Source organism: Penicillium bovifimosum (genome assembly GCF_028826915.1).
Source record: "Penicillium bovifimosum strain IBT 22155 chromosome Unknown utg000006l_segment0_segment0, whole genome shotgun sequence".
NCBI lineage: Eukaryota > Fungi > Ascomycota > Eurotiomycetes > Eurotiales > Aspergillaceae > Penicillium > Penicillium bovifimosum.
In genome coordinates this window covers 2,872,513-2,886,695 of record NW_026622715.1, presented here as the reverse complement: position 1 = coordinate 2,886,695, position 14,183 = coordinate 2,872,513, and the positions used below count along the sequence as shown (strand labels likewise).

Below are 14,183 nucleotides of genomic sequence, written 5' to 3'. Positions count from 1 at the left end.
ATCCCAAAGGGTCAGATGTCTACGGATAGAATCGAGAAAGCAAATAGAGGAAAAGCAATAAAAGAAAGTCAGGCAAACCCCTCAGAAGCTCAAGTCCCCCTTCGGCTTCCACTGCCATCTCCCCCATAATAATACTATTGCCCGATCACCAGTAGATGCTCGAGTTGTACTTTTCTTCTTCACCCCACAGCACCAGAGCCTGGTTCCGCCAGTCGTCGGGCTTCTGCCGGACAGCAACTATATCAGTCCTGCTAGCCGCAGGGGACCGGTTCACGAGCGCGGTACTGGTAGTAGCAGCAGGCCCTTTGTTCCAGTACCCGACGGCATCCATGTTCTCGACGACGGTTTTAGCTAGTTGGAACATTGCTCCGATGCCCGAATAGCCGACTTCGGCTCCGAGGGTGCTCAGGCCTTGATTTGCAGTAGGCATGATATTCTCCAGATCCGCACCGAGGAGATCAACGGCAGACCAGGACTCGTTGCAATTGCCTGGCTCGAGGAACGCATTTGACTTCAAGATGTCCTCGACCTTGCTGCTGACGATTGAGGCCTGCCACCACTGTTTTCCATCCTCTACCATTTTCTGCAGAGGGGCATTCTGTACAACCACGGTGCCTGAGTCAAGGACGGAGGGCGTGACAGAGAGTTCTTGGACTTCGGTGATTTGAAGAGCCAAGTCCCCGCTTCTCTGTGAAAGGTAAGGATGACGGCTCCACCGTTCCATAAACACCTGTTCAACTCTGAGATTGGAGGAGCGAGGAAACTGGACCAACATACGAAGCTGCTCATTGTTTGACTCGATGTGGATGCTTTTCGCCATGGCCCGAGCAGCTCCTTCGAGTTCGGGATCATCACCAGTGCTGTACTCAATTGAGCCTTGTATCCTAGCAGCAGCATCCCAGACTTGAGATGGGAAGTTTAGATGCACCATGCCTAGAGGGAGTTCGGGATAGCGAATCATCGCACTGCCTGTATCATTGACCGAGATGATGATGAGCTTGTCTGAGCCAGTGTGACACCAAAACTCGTATTTGATGCCTCGGTGGCTGTAGCTTGGGTCAAATAGCTGACGTTGCTTCACCTTCAGATCGACGAGGTAGTCAATATCTGCAGGGGACGATGTCAGGCGCTCAAACATAGAAAGTGGAGGCGGTGTCATGTTATCGACAGGGAAGAAGATCTGGCAAAGTTGCTTGTAATTCATCTCTTTTTCCTTCATCGACGCTGGCACGGTGGGCATGAACATGAGACCAAACTGTATTTCCAGACTCAGTGGTCCAGGAAAGCTACGAACGGCATCAAGAATTGGCTCTAGGAAGTGAAAGAGAGTCTTTGTCGAATCACGAACGAGCTTCTTCTCTTTTGATAATCTGTGCATTGCCTCCATAGTTAACATTGCCTCCATAGTTGAAGCATTGGCCATTGGTGGTTGTTCTTTTCGCGATTGCCCTTGTTCTGGTCGTCCCTTAGCTGGTTCAGACATCATGGGCTTGGAGATCGTTGGTCGCTTCCTAGTATCAACTGTGATCACCTCAGTCTGCTGCTTCCTGGTACAAATAGCGGAGATTTTGGGTCTTCGCCTCCAGAGATCGCGACGTGCGGCTTCGGTGTCTGCGGTTTCTTCTGCCTCATTCTCCGTATTCGCTACTCGTGGATCGCCTTCTGGAGGCCGTTGATGGAACATTGTCTTGCGAAGATCTCGCGTCTGAGTCTCGTCCGTCGTGGCCAACTTTTCACCCCCCTTGGGATCCGTATCCTGCTTGGCAATGTTGGAAGTGGATCGTTGCAAAAGGCGGCGATTCATATGAGACGAGAGACTCTGAGGTGAGATATCTATGAGATCCGCACGGAGAACAGGCACCTTACCATGCACCGGGTGGGAACTTTGTCGCTGCTGAGCGCCTTCTGTAAAGTTTCCAGCGGATATAGGAGACACAGCCTGAGGTACACTGTGATGTTGGCCACCACCGAGCGGGGACAAATTTTTATGTGCCTGGAGAGAGGACTGTTGTTGCTGAGTACCACCCAGATCACTGTCAAGCAAGCTAGCAGAGAGACACTGAGGTTCATCATCAATCTGACTAGCGTCCACAGGTGGCACATCCTCGTGCACCTGGAGGAAGGGTTGTTGTTGCTGAGCACCACTCTGATTGCTCTCGGACAAGCTAGCAGACAGACCCTGGAATGTTGTGTCATGTTGGCTAGCACCGACAGCCGGCAAGTTCTCAAAAGCATTGCCAGTCTCTGGGCCAGAGTGATCGTCGATGTGCCGGAGTAGATATTCCTTCGCAAAAGATCTGAGGAACTCGCCCGATTTAGGCTCCTCTTGATGTACCTCTTCGTCCGAAGACCTGACGACCTGATAGGGCGAGCTGAGATCCTTTGAACCAGGCGGTGATGATATACCTGCAGCAACCTCGCTAGTAACAGGGACGGAAGTGGACTCCTCATGATCACTTAGAACCGAAGTTTCTTGAAGAGACTGCGGTACCCCGATCAGACGAAATTGTGTAATTGGACTCTCCAGATTAGGAAGATCAAACACATCATCCAGTCTATGAAATGCAGAGGTCTTGCTTCGCTGGATTTGATCATCCTGGAAGTCCGCGGACTGTCTCAGAACATTTGACGGGACCATGGCCAGCTGATCGAGACCAACCATTTGGTTGAAGCCACTATCGAGTGTATTCACATCGCACTCAAGGTCGATGAGCGGGCTGGGATCTCCTGTCTTCTCAACGATGGCTCCGCTCAGTGGGATGTGGGCTGTTGTCTGCCTGCTGAATGCGTCCATTTCTGCTTGGATTGGGGACTCATTCTTCTTGATCCTTAGCATGGGCTCTTCCATCACCGAATCAACACTTCGCACCTGAGGTTTTGTATCCACCTGTGAATCCTTTGCCTCTGAGTCTGGGATACTAACAAGCTGCTCCCCATCGCTTCTTGAGGTAGGGTGGATCGGTCGAGGAAGCAAAGTAGTCGGCTCTAGATTTTCACCAGGGGTATACGGCGCCGAGACAGCTACACCTGCTGTACCCCCAGGGCTTTCCAAACCAGGGTTGCCCCGCAGAACGCTGGCCGGCTGTGTCTGTTGATCAGTAGCCGAAGAAGACCGAGCCGCTGCCTGCTCGTTCAGTTCCCTCGATGTTTGACATAGTTGCGCGAAGTTTGATGGGCATGGGGCAAATGGATGATTTTTTCGGCGTTTTTGAATATCATCACGTCGGGCCTGCGTAGCCTCGATTCTACTTCCATCTCGTTGAATGGCCATGTAACGTTGAAGGCCGGTGGGCCGGGCCCGCGAAACCTCGCTGGGATCCTCAGGTGGAGGCTTGAACACAACAAGCTCATGAGATGTGGATTCATCTACCGGTGGTAATTTGATACGGCCCTGGGACGACCAATCCCCTTTACCGCAGGTATCACCGGATATCCACTTGTAGACATCCTTTGCGTGCACAGCAGACATATTTGGGAAATGAGCTTGACCTTTATCATCGGAGATCTCAGGCTTAGCTGCAAGATGTTGATCAATCCTCACATTGTGGTAATAGCTTTGATGACCGATCTCCGAGAATTTATAGCCTGCCCAATCTCTAATGGTGCTCAACTTAGGATTTGGGGCCACGTGCGGTGGTTGACGAAGTTTGGGGAGTGGGTGAAACTCGTTGGCCAGGTTGTCGAATTGACAGACCACCGGAGCCGCTATCTCTGAGAGAGATATAGAAACATCCCGGTCAATCAAAATACGATGCAGAGCGTCGTCCCTAATACCCTCAAACGTCATGATGCGATAGGTAGCGCCGTCTCGTTCCGGGGTTAAGATGATCAGCCCTTGATTCGGGTTCTCGATGAGGTCCTGGGGTATATTAGCAGATGTATTGACGTTAAAAAGAAGTAGACCATACAAAGCATTTCTCAAGAGACGTGAGTATCCGCATTGCATTGTCGGCGTTGACCATGTCCGGTGCAGAAACCTGAAGCCCTCGGTCTTTCATCGTGATATTTGTTTCCGTCTTCTCAGCGACGCGAAGGAAGAGAGCACTCGAGTCCCAGGAAATAGGGCCCAGACCAGCCTGGGAAAAACCCCATAATTTGTGATTGGGTTGGTCGTTGATCGGTTGTGTCGGTATATCATCCAGCAGTTTTAGCGTTTGTGGTTGCTGTTGCGGTTGCTCTCGAGGGGCGGAGAATGAGGTTGGAATTGGACTGATTCTCGGAACCTGATGGAGACAAAAGGTGTCAAGACTCTGACTTCAGCGTGAAGAAGACATCGACATGGGCAATGCATCAATGTTGCTAGGTATAATCCACTAGTGGATTAACCCACATCAATACAGCACCGGGAGTAGCACATACCTCAAGTAGGTCGTCGTGACGATGCTGCTCAACATAGCTCTGCAGCAGGGAGGTGACCCTAGATTCGAAACTCCTGTCAAACTGACCAGCAACTCCCAGGAGCTAGATGCAATTAGCAGGACTATAATCACAAGATGGAAGAGGGATCCTACATAGCTCTCCCGTAGATATTCGACTGTGACCGGAGTAAGAGGGCTAAGCTTCCTATAGAAATCTGGTGAGCTTTAATTTCGATCAGCGGAAGACACGGATGAGGGATGTAGTACATAATTTCTTCCCGGAGTTCTTCAACCTATATCCACTTATATCAGTGCCAGTCTCACCAAAGTATGACTAACCAAGGACGGTGCATATACTTACTCCACATTCCTCCAGCTGCCACGGCGAGGCCAAATACAATGTTTGACTGTCAGCCATCTTGGAATCAGAACCCGAAGAGTATCCCGAATCTGGACGACTGATGGCCTGGGCTGGTGAGGAGTTAGCAAGGTAAGTGGATAAACCACAGACGAAACAACAAACGATGCTAGTCAAATCAGATCAACGTAACCGGTAAGTGACGAACGGGTGAAGGGTGATGAAGGTGTGTGGGCAAGAAGAAAAGAAATGGCAACCCTGACGAATGGGAGCGTCAAAGTCACGGGTGGGGGTAGAGATCTCAGTGTGAATAGGCAGAAGATGAAATGATAGCATTGAAGTGAGGTGATGGTAAGCAACAACTAATCAGGTGTGAGGGGCCCAGGCAAGTCACGATTGAACGTTGTGATGTGAGTTGTTGCCTAATGAACAAACGACCCAAACGAGGAAGTAGCGCCGGGAAGCAGTCGATGATAGGATCATATGACTTACAGCCGTAAATCAGCGATAGGCTCGGAGTTGGGTGGTGATGAAGATGAGAGGAGGAGAGGAGGAAAGGATGAGATGATCATATGATATGACCTATGGAAAGAAAGGAAGAGTTAATAGTTAGATGAGAACCCATGGATGAACTGTGTTCTTCGTCAGATGACAACAGCAAAGATAAAGGGAAGGAGCAACCACTCGTCATGGCAACCTGCTGCTCGGAGCAACCGAGAGCGTTGTTGTACTTTCCATGGTCCTTTCCCCGTATAGAAATAGATACCACGTAGAAAGACCGCTTATAAGCCGACTATACAGCTATAGAGAGTTGTTCTTAATGGATTGAAATGGCGTTCTCATGGCTTTCATCCTGTACTCCCTTCTTGTAGAACGGGGTTAGACTTGGAGCTCTCTTGTTCAAACATCGAGCTAACCTACTTCAACGCAGGGAGACTACCATAAGTACTGTGTACATGGAGCAGTAAGATACGGATTTGTGTGATGAAGAGAAATAAACATACAGCACGCCCATTTGCGGGCAGCGAGGATAGAACTATGTACACTCTTGATGTTCTTTCGCCCAAGCAAGAAAAAGACTTGCCAATGGTATTCATCACGGTGTAATCATATCCAGGAACAATATGCAGGTCATTAGGCATCATATGGAAGAATAGTAACAGGAGAATAGAGCAAGGAGGCAGGGGGCAGAAGCGAGAGGGCCGGATATGCAAATGCAAAAGCAAAGGAAGACGGCAATAGATATGCAAACGTAAAAGGTACAGCCGAATTGAAAATTGGACTCTGCCACGACGGGTATCTGCAAAGGGAAACGAACGCCATGCACCGGCTAAGAATGGGCTATGAGAGGTGAATAAAGATGTGATGTAGAACATGCGTGGTATCGATGGGAGAGGTCGAGATGGGATCGAAAGAGGAATTGGAAGTATGCAGAAGGCGGTCTGGGTGTCGCAATTGGCATCATTGCAGGCTCCCGGAAGGAGGTGAAGGGAACCCGTTGATCAAGTCGCGTGATATGAGCGCTGAGAGCTCGATCGAGTCGCGTGATATGAGGGCTGAGGGCTCGATCAAGTCGTATGACATGAGTGCTGAGAGAATAGCGTAGACCGGAAAATCGAAGGGCCACAAAGAGCTTAAAAGACAGAAATCATTCATCACTGTCTTCTCGACTTTTATCCAGACGCATCACCCATTTCATCTCTGTTTCAGTCTCCTTCAGTTGGGAAAGAACCTTGGCAATATTATCATTATTCGACTTGGCCGTTTCGATGGTATCACGGAACTCCTTCTCCTTCATATCCTTGTACGCGGTGTGTCTGACGAGTAGCTTCTCATAGGAGTCCTTGAGCGTGTCGAACTCCCGATTCTTTTGATCGGCAAGAACCTCCAGCCTCTCGGTGGAATGCACATGGGTCTTCTGAGCGTTGGCGATGGTCGTAAACTCGGCCCAGATGGCGTTGATGCGCCTCGCAAGGTCTGCCTTGTCGCGTTTCGCCGTACTGGCTAACACCTCGTACTGTGTTTCATAGTACTTTGCAATTTCTTGCGTCCGCGCTTGTTCGCGATTGTGGTTCTCGCGCTCTTCCTGCATCATCGCATTCGTCTGATTGGCGTCCTTCTCAGCCTCTTGACGCTTGCTGCGCTCGTTCTGGAGTTCCGCCCGCACTTCCTCCAGCTTTCGGTCTTTGCGCGCAATGGATGTGAGGTTTGTCTCGTTGACTTGCTCAAGGTTCCGCAACCGCTCGTTCATGTTCTGTTGTTGGATCTTGTATGCCTCATTCGTCCTTTGGTACTCCTCGGCGCGTGACTTGTACAACGTGCATTCCCGCGTTAGGCGCGCTATCTCCTCCTGAAGATTGTGGATAACACGTCCCGATTTGCCCGTGGCCGCTGCGTGGCCGACGGCAGACCATTCGGTTGTGGGGGCATCGCTGTGGTTGGTGTCGGCAATGGAGGCGGAAAAAACCGACGGTTGTGATACGGATGGAGGGGCATGGTTATGGTTGCCTGGAAGTCGAAGACTGTCAGCTTGAGCAGAACGAGGATAAGGATCGAGACCGACCTGTCTGGCCTTCGGTGACCGGTTCGTCATCGCGGAATTTCGAGTGCTGGTGCATGTTCAACTGTGTGTCCACATGCGGGAGATTGATATGTGGCGCTTCTGCACAGATCGGCGGGTCATCAGCTTTTGGTACGACAGTTTTGCTGGAGCTAAAGCGCATCCACACCCGCTTGAGTCCTCCCATGGTGAGTGCCAATCGCCGCGCGTGGGCGATTGGATGGGAAGACAGGGTGGGTGCGAGTTGGGAAGAAAAGGCAAAAAGAAAACACACTGGTGAACTTATAAAGGGAAGACTCATACCAATTCAACGTATTTGAGCCCAATTGAGCAGGAGCTTGAGGGTGTGGTTGTCTTGTGATGTCGCTTAATCATCTATGACATCGCAAGGGAGAGATCTCTTGATGAAGACACTGTCTCAGAGATCAAAGATCATGCAAACGATCGGAGACCCAACCTGCAGAATATTTCAGACCCGACAAAGAATTCGCGGTAAAGGTGAAGATGAAGTTGCGAATTGATCAGTCGATCATCGTTCTTTGTGTTCCACCTCCGCGAATTAATTGAGGTCCGTCAGGGAAATCCCGGTCCCGGCGCTAAGGCGACAGGGCCCCAGGGGTAGCCGGGTGGGATCTGAATCGACGTCGGCATGTTTCATCTTCTTCCTTCTCTTTTCTATCTCGTTTTTCTCCTCCCCTCACAGGTTCACCAGTGAGTTTCTTTTTCCCATTCTTCCCAACTAGCACCCGCCCTGCCGTCCCAGCCAATCGCTCATGCGAGGCGATTGGCACTCACCATGAGGGACTCAAACGGGTGTGATTGCGTTTTAGCCCTGGCAGCACCGCTTCTCATGAATAATGATAAAATAGAGTTGATTACTTCCTCAATGCCTCAGGGCCACCTATATCAGCATGATATTCAGGGGTATTCCAAGTATATACAGGAAGCTATGAATGGTCTCCGCAAAATACCAGATCCATGGCCCAAGAGCAAAAACACAAAACGCTAAAGGGTAGGACTGGACTAGACAAGGTAGGCCAAGAGACCGGCAACACCCATTACCAATTGCACGGAGTACTTGGGAGCGGAAGCGTCGCCAGTCGATACAATATCGGTAGAGGAGGGCTCTTGGTTGTTGACAATCTCGGTTCCAGTGGCAGCGGCTACATCCGATGAGCTGGAAAGGGCGGAGCTAGATGGGCTGCCAGATGGGGTCGCGGAGGAGCTGATGAGGGCCCGGCTGCCAGTGCTATTTAGGGTGGTCTGAGTTTCCTGAGTGGGTTCGGTCATGGGGCCAGTTGACTGAGTGCTAGGGGCCGTGGTGGTGCCGGTGGCAGGGACCGTGGTATCCTGAGCACCGGTGGTGGCCTCTTGAGCTTCGGGGACATCAGCGGCTGGCTTGCCCTTGCCGGCCGACTTGAGCAACGCAGTATAATTGGTCTGGTCAGCCTGGCGGATCTGGAAGGCGTAGGTTTGACCACGCTTAATATCGTCGTCGGGGGTCCAAGTGAAGGTGCCATCCCTGGCCTCGTCGGTGATGGCCTTGACATCCTTCAGATTGCCTGATGATCCTTTGCGGAGGAGGATGGTCACAGGCTCGAATGGGGTTAGCTGTCTCCATATACGGCATCATTGGAGGCAAAGATCTTACTTGATCAGGTACAGCACCGGTCCATGTGAGAGTGACCGGCTTACCAGCCTCGAGGGGCTCCTTGGGCCATGAAGTGAAAGACAGAGGGTCGGCGGCGAGACCCAAGGTCATGAGGGTTGCCATGACGGCGATGACTTTTTGAGAGAAATGCATTGTGATAAAAGAACGCAGGTCTGGGGTTGGGGCTTAATAAAGCTGGTATAGTACTGAACGCAATATATGATTGTTCAATAGGGCAAACTGGGAACGAAGACGATATAAAATTTAGGAACTTCGGTGGCGCATCGCGATGCTTTATCTAGAAGCAAGAAATACCTGGATATTTTGCTGCCCCACACCTGTAGAGCTGGAACATCGCTTGTTGACATTCGAGCTTCGAGATCAAAGGGCGTTTTAATGGAATGTTGCATTCCTATATCCCGATGAAGCATCAACATGTTGTCCAGAAAGCATGCCGCTTACCTTATTGGGAATCCTGACAGGCATTCTCGGGTGCAGACGATGCTGCAAATCTCTGGGAGAAGCTCTATCAGATGGATAGGCGTAGAGAGGCTGAATCAGTATATCGATGAACTACGAAGCGAATGATGGCAGCAACTGATGGTGGTGGAAGAGAAGGAGAAGGAAGTGGGCAGACTATCTACATGCAAACATTTGCCTGAGGCACTCAACCCTCAACAATATGGTTGAAGATGAAAGTTTCGATGTCAATGTCAATGTCAATGGGGGCCATGGCGTGGCTTCATTCCTCTGTAAATGCTAAAAGATCATCAGAATGACTAAATATTGGAGAAGGCTCATAGCTTGTCAATAAACCGTATGGTAGGATACGGCCGAATAGTGAGACTTGCCGGGACATGCTGGAATGCTATCCCTTCCCGATTTGTTTTGGTAGAGAACTACTAAAAATCAATCCATAGGCGGGCATAGGGCTATGGCAGACTCCTTTGATTTTGGGCCATGACAAATTTCTCGGGTTTTGATCGGCTGTCAAGCTCATACCAAGGGGTCCCATACGAGTTGGGAGAGTTGTCTGTCTGGGGAGCCTGAGATTGATCGCCACCATACAGAAAGCACAGTTTGACCGAGACCATATCCTCCAACCCCCTAATCAAGACCTAGATTCTAATTGTAACAGTAAATTCATGGATCAATAGGTAGTGCCACTGGTAGGTTATAGAAATTTCGACAGGCACCTTAGAAAAGAGTCCGCACCTACCTACATAATCTGCCCGCGGTTGCAACGGGCTTCAGATGGAGATATATTTCCAATGCTGATTCAACTGGAGGACAACTCCAGCCCTCGTGGCAGTACCTAAGTTGCAGCTTCACTTCCGTGGATTCATTCGGATAGGTACCTCTAACGAAGGATAACTAGGTTGGAAGTTTCAGGATGAGCCACAGATGGGTATACTACGACTTGTGTTGTCTTACAATAAGCGCCAAACCTCATTACTGACGTTTAGAATTGTTCTGGTCCTCTACATGTACACAGTACGATAGTTAGGGCAACAAGGGGTTTGTTAACACAGGCGATCATTTCTCTTTAGAGCAAAGAATACTTAATAGTACCCCGCAATGTCTTCAACCCTTGATAGAAAACTTCGTCAAACAAATTGAATTGGTATACGCTGGAAATATCGACCTCAGAACTCCCACAGACCCCGCATGAAACACCCTGAACCAGAATCCACGCCACCATCTTCCTCTAATAGACGATCTGTGAAGATACGTTTGGGGATCTGGTACTCGACAACTGGGATCTTCTTCAGATTTCTCTCTTCCTCGCCAAGATCTGCAGTCACCATGCCCGCATATGTGTGATCAAGGAAGTCCTCCAAATTGTATGCTTGCTTTGTGAATTGCTCCGAGATGATCCGTGCAATGGCTGCAACATTGGGATGGTAGTGAGACTGGAGAGTCTCAATCTCCCAAAGACTGCTCTCGATCGCGTCGGTCAGGTTGGGGTCAGTCTCGTTAGGGTCGAAGGGATCGTCCATGCCTTGCTCTTCCACCTCAGCAAGGAGTTCCTTATCGCGAATTGATCGGTGCAGCATGAATGTAGTTGTGGGATGGCTTTTGAAGAAGTTGTACATGAAGGGAACAATGACCACAATGGCGGAGGGAGGGGCGTTCAGTGCAAGACGAGCCAGACGCTTGATGAAGCTGGCGACCAGGGTGGCCGGAAGATGGGTTGAGGACAAGAAGGTGTTCAAGAGTCGGAAGAATCGTGACCGGTGCTTTGAGTGCAGCAACTCGGCGTCCAGGAGGGAGTAAAGCTTTGCGTAGAATTGAGGGTAGTCCAGGTTCTTCTCCTGGATGAGGTAGAAGAGACCTGAGAGTGCGAGGAGAGATGTTGCACCACCGACATTGTATGAGTCCGTCAAGAAGTCCATCAGCAACTCCGGGCGGTTGAACCACGGCTCGATATTGTGCACCATCATGCGCAACAAGCTCTTCCGCTGTGATTGCGAGAGGTTGTTCCGTAAAATGGCTAGCCACGCCTCCTGTGCCTGCTTTTTGTGAGCGTTTGCCGAACCCAAACGCTTGTTTTTCGTGTCTCGTTTCGCATAGAAATTCTCAAACTTGTGTTCCGCTCCGGGTACTTGATCGCATGTTTGAAGAATCTTAATCAGGATTTCAAGGGTCTCGGGGGATCGGCTCGTGGAGGCATAGTCACTAAGATGGGTTAGAGATAGAACTTTACCACGGAGGAAGATATACATACACAATCTGCGCAAAAGTGTAATATCTCACGTCCTCATACTCCTTCACAAACTTGGTGACGGCTTCAGACTGCAGGTCCTGACCGTTCTGGGCCTCGACGATAGCGGCGAAGATATCTTTGAAGAAACCAGTCGACCAGACGTTGTTCTCGGCACCGGGAAGATGAGCGAGGCGCTCTTTGACGATGCGCATGCTAAGTGTGAGAGCCGCGATCTAGAGATCGTTAGTAGAAGCCACCATGAGTGGACTGAGAGATAAGTACCTGAGAGGAAGCATCTGCCTCGCGCATGATAGCGACCAGAGCATTCTGATAATCAATGCAGCGCTCCTTCAACCATGCTACAACAATCTTCTCGTTCTCGGCGGCCCGGCTTGACTCGGTCAAATTTCCTCCGGCGATCAATCGACTGAAAACACGGCACAGAGACACGGCCACAGCCATCTCGGGCTGTTCGGCTGACTTTTCGACATTGAGCATCGACAGCAAGGTCACAATATTGTTGTAACCCTTTCGCGACTCCGCAATTTGATTCTCCAGTTCTTGAATAGTAGACAGCGTCTCGGCGAACTTGTCCTCGGCCACAGCGCGTCGCTTCGAGGACGGAGCGCTGGCAGTTTTGCCGCTCTTGCGCTTCTTAGAGCTCGAATCCGTCACTAGTGCAGGCATTTTGTCCAGACGTTTTGTAGCGTACCGTGAATAGATTGCCTATCAGCAACTTTTTTTTATCGTTTGGACCAACTCGGAAGGTGGTTTTTCCGGGGCACGGAACCATCACCCGAAACGGCTAGCGTCTTCACCTCCTAGCCATCCCGAACCTCAAGTCTCCTCAGTTCCGTTCACCCACCCCATTGACCAAGATTATTCCATCTGCAACAATGGCTTCGCGTCTTGCTAAGAGCGCCATTGGTACGCCCTCTACGATACCCGACCGTCTGATCAACTCGATGCCTTTAGTTACTAACTCATCCTAGGCGCATCCCGACTCCGGCCGGCTCTTCCCGTCCGTGGTGTCCCTGCCGTCACTGCCAACCTGACCTCCTCTCGCCAGGCCTCCAGTGTCCCCGCCGAGGAGCCCTCCAAGAAGGCGCAGTCCATCCTGAACTCTATCCCAGGCAACTCCCTTGTCACCAAGACCGCTACCCTGTCTGCCGCCGCCGGTCTGTCCATTGCCGCCATCAGCAACGAGCTGTACGTCATGAACGAGGAGACTGTCGCTGCTTTCTGTCTGCTGTCTGTCTTCACCGCTGTTGGCAAGTACGGTGGTCCCGCCTACCGCGAGTGGGCTGAGGGTCAGGTCCAGAAGCACAAGGATATTCTGAACGCTGCCCGTGCCGACCACACCAACGCCGTCCAGCAGCGCATCGACAATGTCTCCCAGATGTCCGGCGTTGTTGAGGTTACCAAGCAGCTCTTCGCTGTTTCCAAGGTAGGAAGAATCGGTTGTTTACATTGATTTTCTGGATGGGTCGTTGACGATCTGTCTGCAGGAAACCGCCCAACTCGAGGCCCAGGCCTACGAGCTCGAGCAGCGCACTGCTCTCGCTTCCGAGGCCAAGCAGGTCCTGGAATCGTGGGTGCGCTACGAGAACCAGGTCAAGCAGCGCCAGCAGCGTGAGCTTGCCGAGTCCGTCATTGCCAAGATCCAGAAGGAGCTTGAGAACCCCAAGGTTCTGCAGCAGATCCTCCAGCAGAGCGTTGCTGATGTTGAGCGTGAGTTCTTGCGAAGTGATTCGTGCAGAGGAAATAACTAACGATTCTTAGGCATTATGGCCGCCAAGGCCTAAATAATTGGCTTAGCAGCTCACTGCATTCGGCATTGTGTACAAAACTACGAGGGCTATTTGCATACGCCGAGATAGACCTTGCAATACCATTTTGATTCTTACTATATATGGGCAGACATGTGTTCCAATACTTGTCCTTCATCGAATTGGGCTCGGGACTACCTGTGGGTTGATGTCTGGCATATCACGCTGCTTGGGGTCTTTTCATCGTAGCACACATTGACCAGAATACGATACAATGACCTCTCAATTGATGTTTTTGCAACTGCGTCTGACTGGTACTGTTCTAGAGCTATTGTAAACATCGCATGACATTGGATTTCCCGGGCAAGACTATTCCCATGTGGCACCTCTGGCGCCATATGCAGGGACCAGTGCAGTACGCCACCCGTGGGGAATGCGATAAGATCTATGAAGGTCCATATCCATTCCTTCAGTTAGGCCATTGTTCCTCAAAAGGCGCGTGTGCTCTGTACTCTATACGAGTTTCCAAAATTCAATCTATTTTGTGCGAGCTTAGCCGCCGGCCAAGACTCGGGACCCAACTTTGGAACGGGGGCCTCATCAGCAGCACCATCAGCCGCCTTACCCCGTACACAGCCACCGTTTATTTCCTGATTATTTTTGAACTGCGCTCCTCCCATCTCCAGTCCTAATAAAGCCGTTCCTCCGATCTAGAGCTTCACTCTCACCTGAGCTTGACCACACCCACACAATCCTCCAGGATCCACTCCGCCCGCCAAC

General features: G+C 50.7%; 5 protein-coding genes across 5 annotated transcripts; 1 reads left to right on the top strand and 4 right to left on the bottom strand.

Annotated features, from left to right (window-relative positions):
* Window positions 1-145: 145 nt before the first annotated feature.
* On the bottom strand, window positions 146-4,776 carry N7515_008733 (uncharacterized protein; the record flags this gene model as incomplete). The annotated part of the gene is made up of 4 exons (XM_056669477.1): window positions 146-3,859; window positions 3,909-4,223; window positions 4,360-4,461; window positions 4,720-4,776. The coding sequence occupies 4 exons, from the start codon at window positions 4,774-4,776 to the stop codon at window positions 146-148; spliced, it is 4,188 nt and encodes a 1,395-aa protein (XP_056519307.1).
* Window positions 4,777-6,364: 1,588 nt separating this feature from the next.
* Window positions 6,365-7,463, bottom strand: N7515_008732 (uncharacterized protein; the record flags this gene model as incomplete). Its single annotated transcript, XM_056669476.1, has 2 exons — window positions 6,365-7,224; window positions 7,280-7,463. 2 exons carry the CDS (start codon window positions 7,461-7,463, stop codon window positions 6,365-6,367), a joined length of 1,044 nt encoding a protein of 347 aa, XP_056519306.1.
* An 836-nt stretch (window positions 7,464-8,299) lies between these two features.
* N7515_008731 (GPI anchored serine-threonine rich family protein) lies at window positions 8,300-9,080 on the bottom strand (the record flags this gene model as incomplete). The annotated part of the gene is made up of 2 exons (XM_056669475.1): window positions 8,300-8,872; window positions 8,928-9,080. 2 exons carry the CDS (start codon window positions 9,078-9,080, stop codon window positions 8,300-8,302), a joined length of 726 nt encoding a protein of 241 aa, XP_056519305.1.
* Window positions 9,081-10,573: 1,493 nt separating this feature from the next.
* noc4 (ribosome biosynthesis protein NOC4) lies at window positions 10,574-12,321 on the bottom strand (the record flags this gene model as incomplete). The annotated part of the gene is made up of 3 exons (XM_056669474.1): window positions 10,574-11,606; window positions 11,656-11,867; window positions 11,917-12,321. The coding sequence occupies 3 exons, from the start codon at window positions 12,319-12,321 to the stop codon at window positions 10,574-10,576; spliced, it is 1,650 nt and encodes a 549-aa protein (XP_056519304.1).
* A 209-nt stretch (window positions 12,322-12,530) lies between these two features.
* Window positions 12,531-13,439, top strand: atp4 (F1F0 ATP synthase subunit 4; the record flags this gene model as incomplete). The annotated part of the gene is made up of 4 exons (XM_056669473.1): window positions 12,531-12,561; window positions 12,627-13,081; window positions 13,143-13,365; window positions 13,417-13,439. 4 exons carry the CDS (start codon window positions 12,531-12,533, stop codon window positions 13,437-13,439), a joined length of 732 nt encoding a protein of 243 aa, XP_056519303.1.
* Window positions 13,440-14,183: the final 744 nt, after the last annotated feature.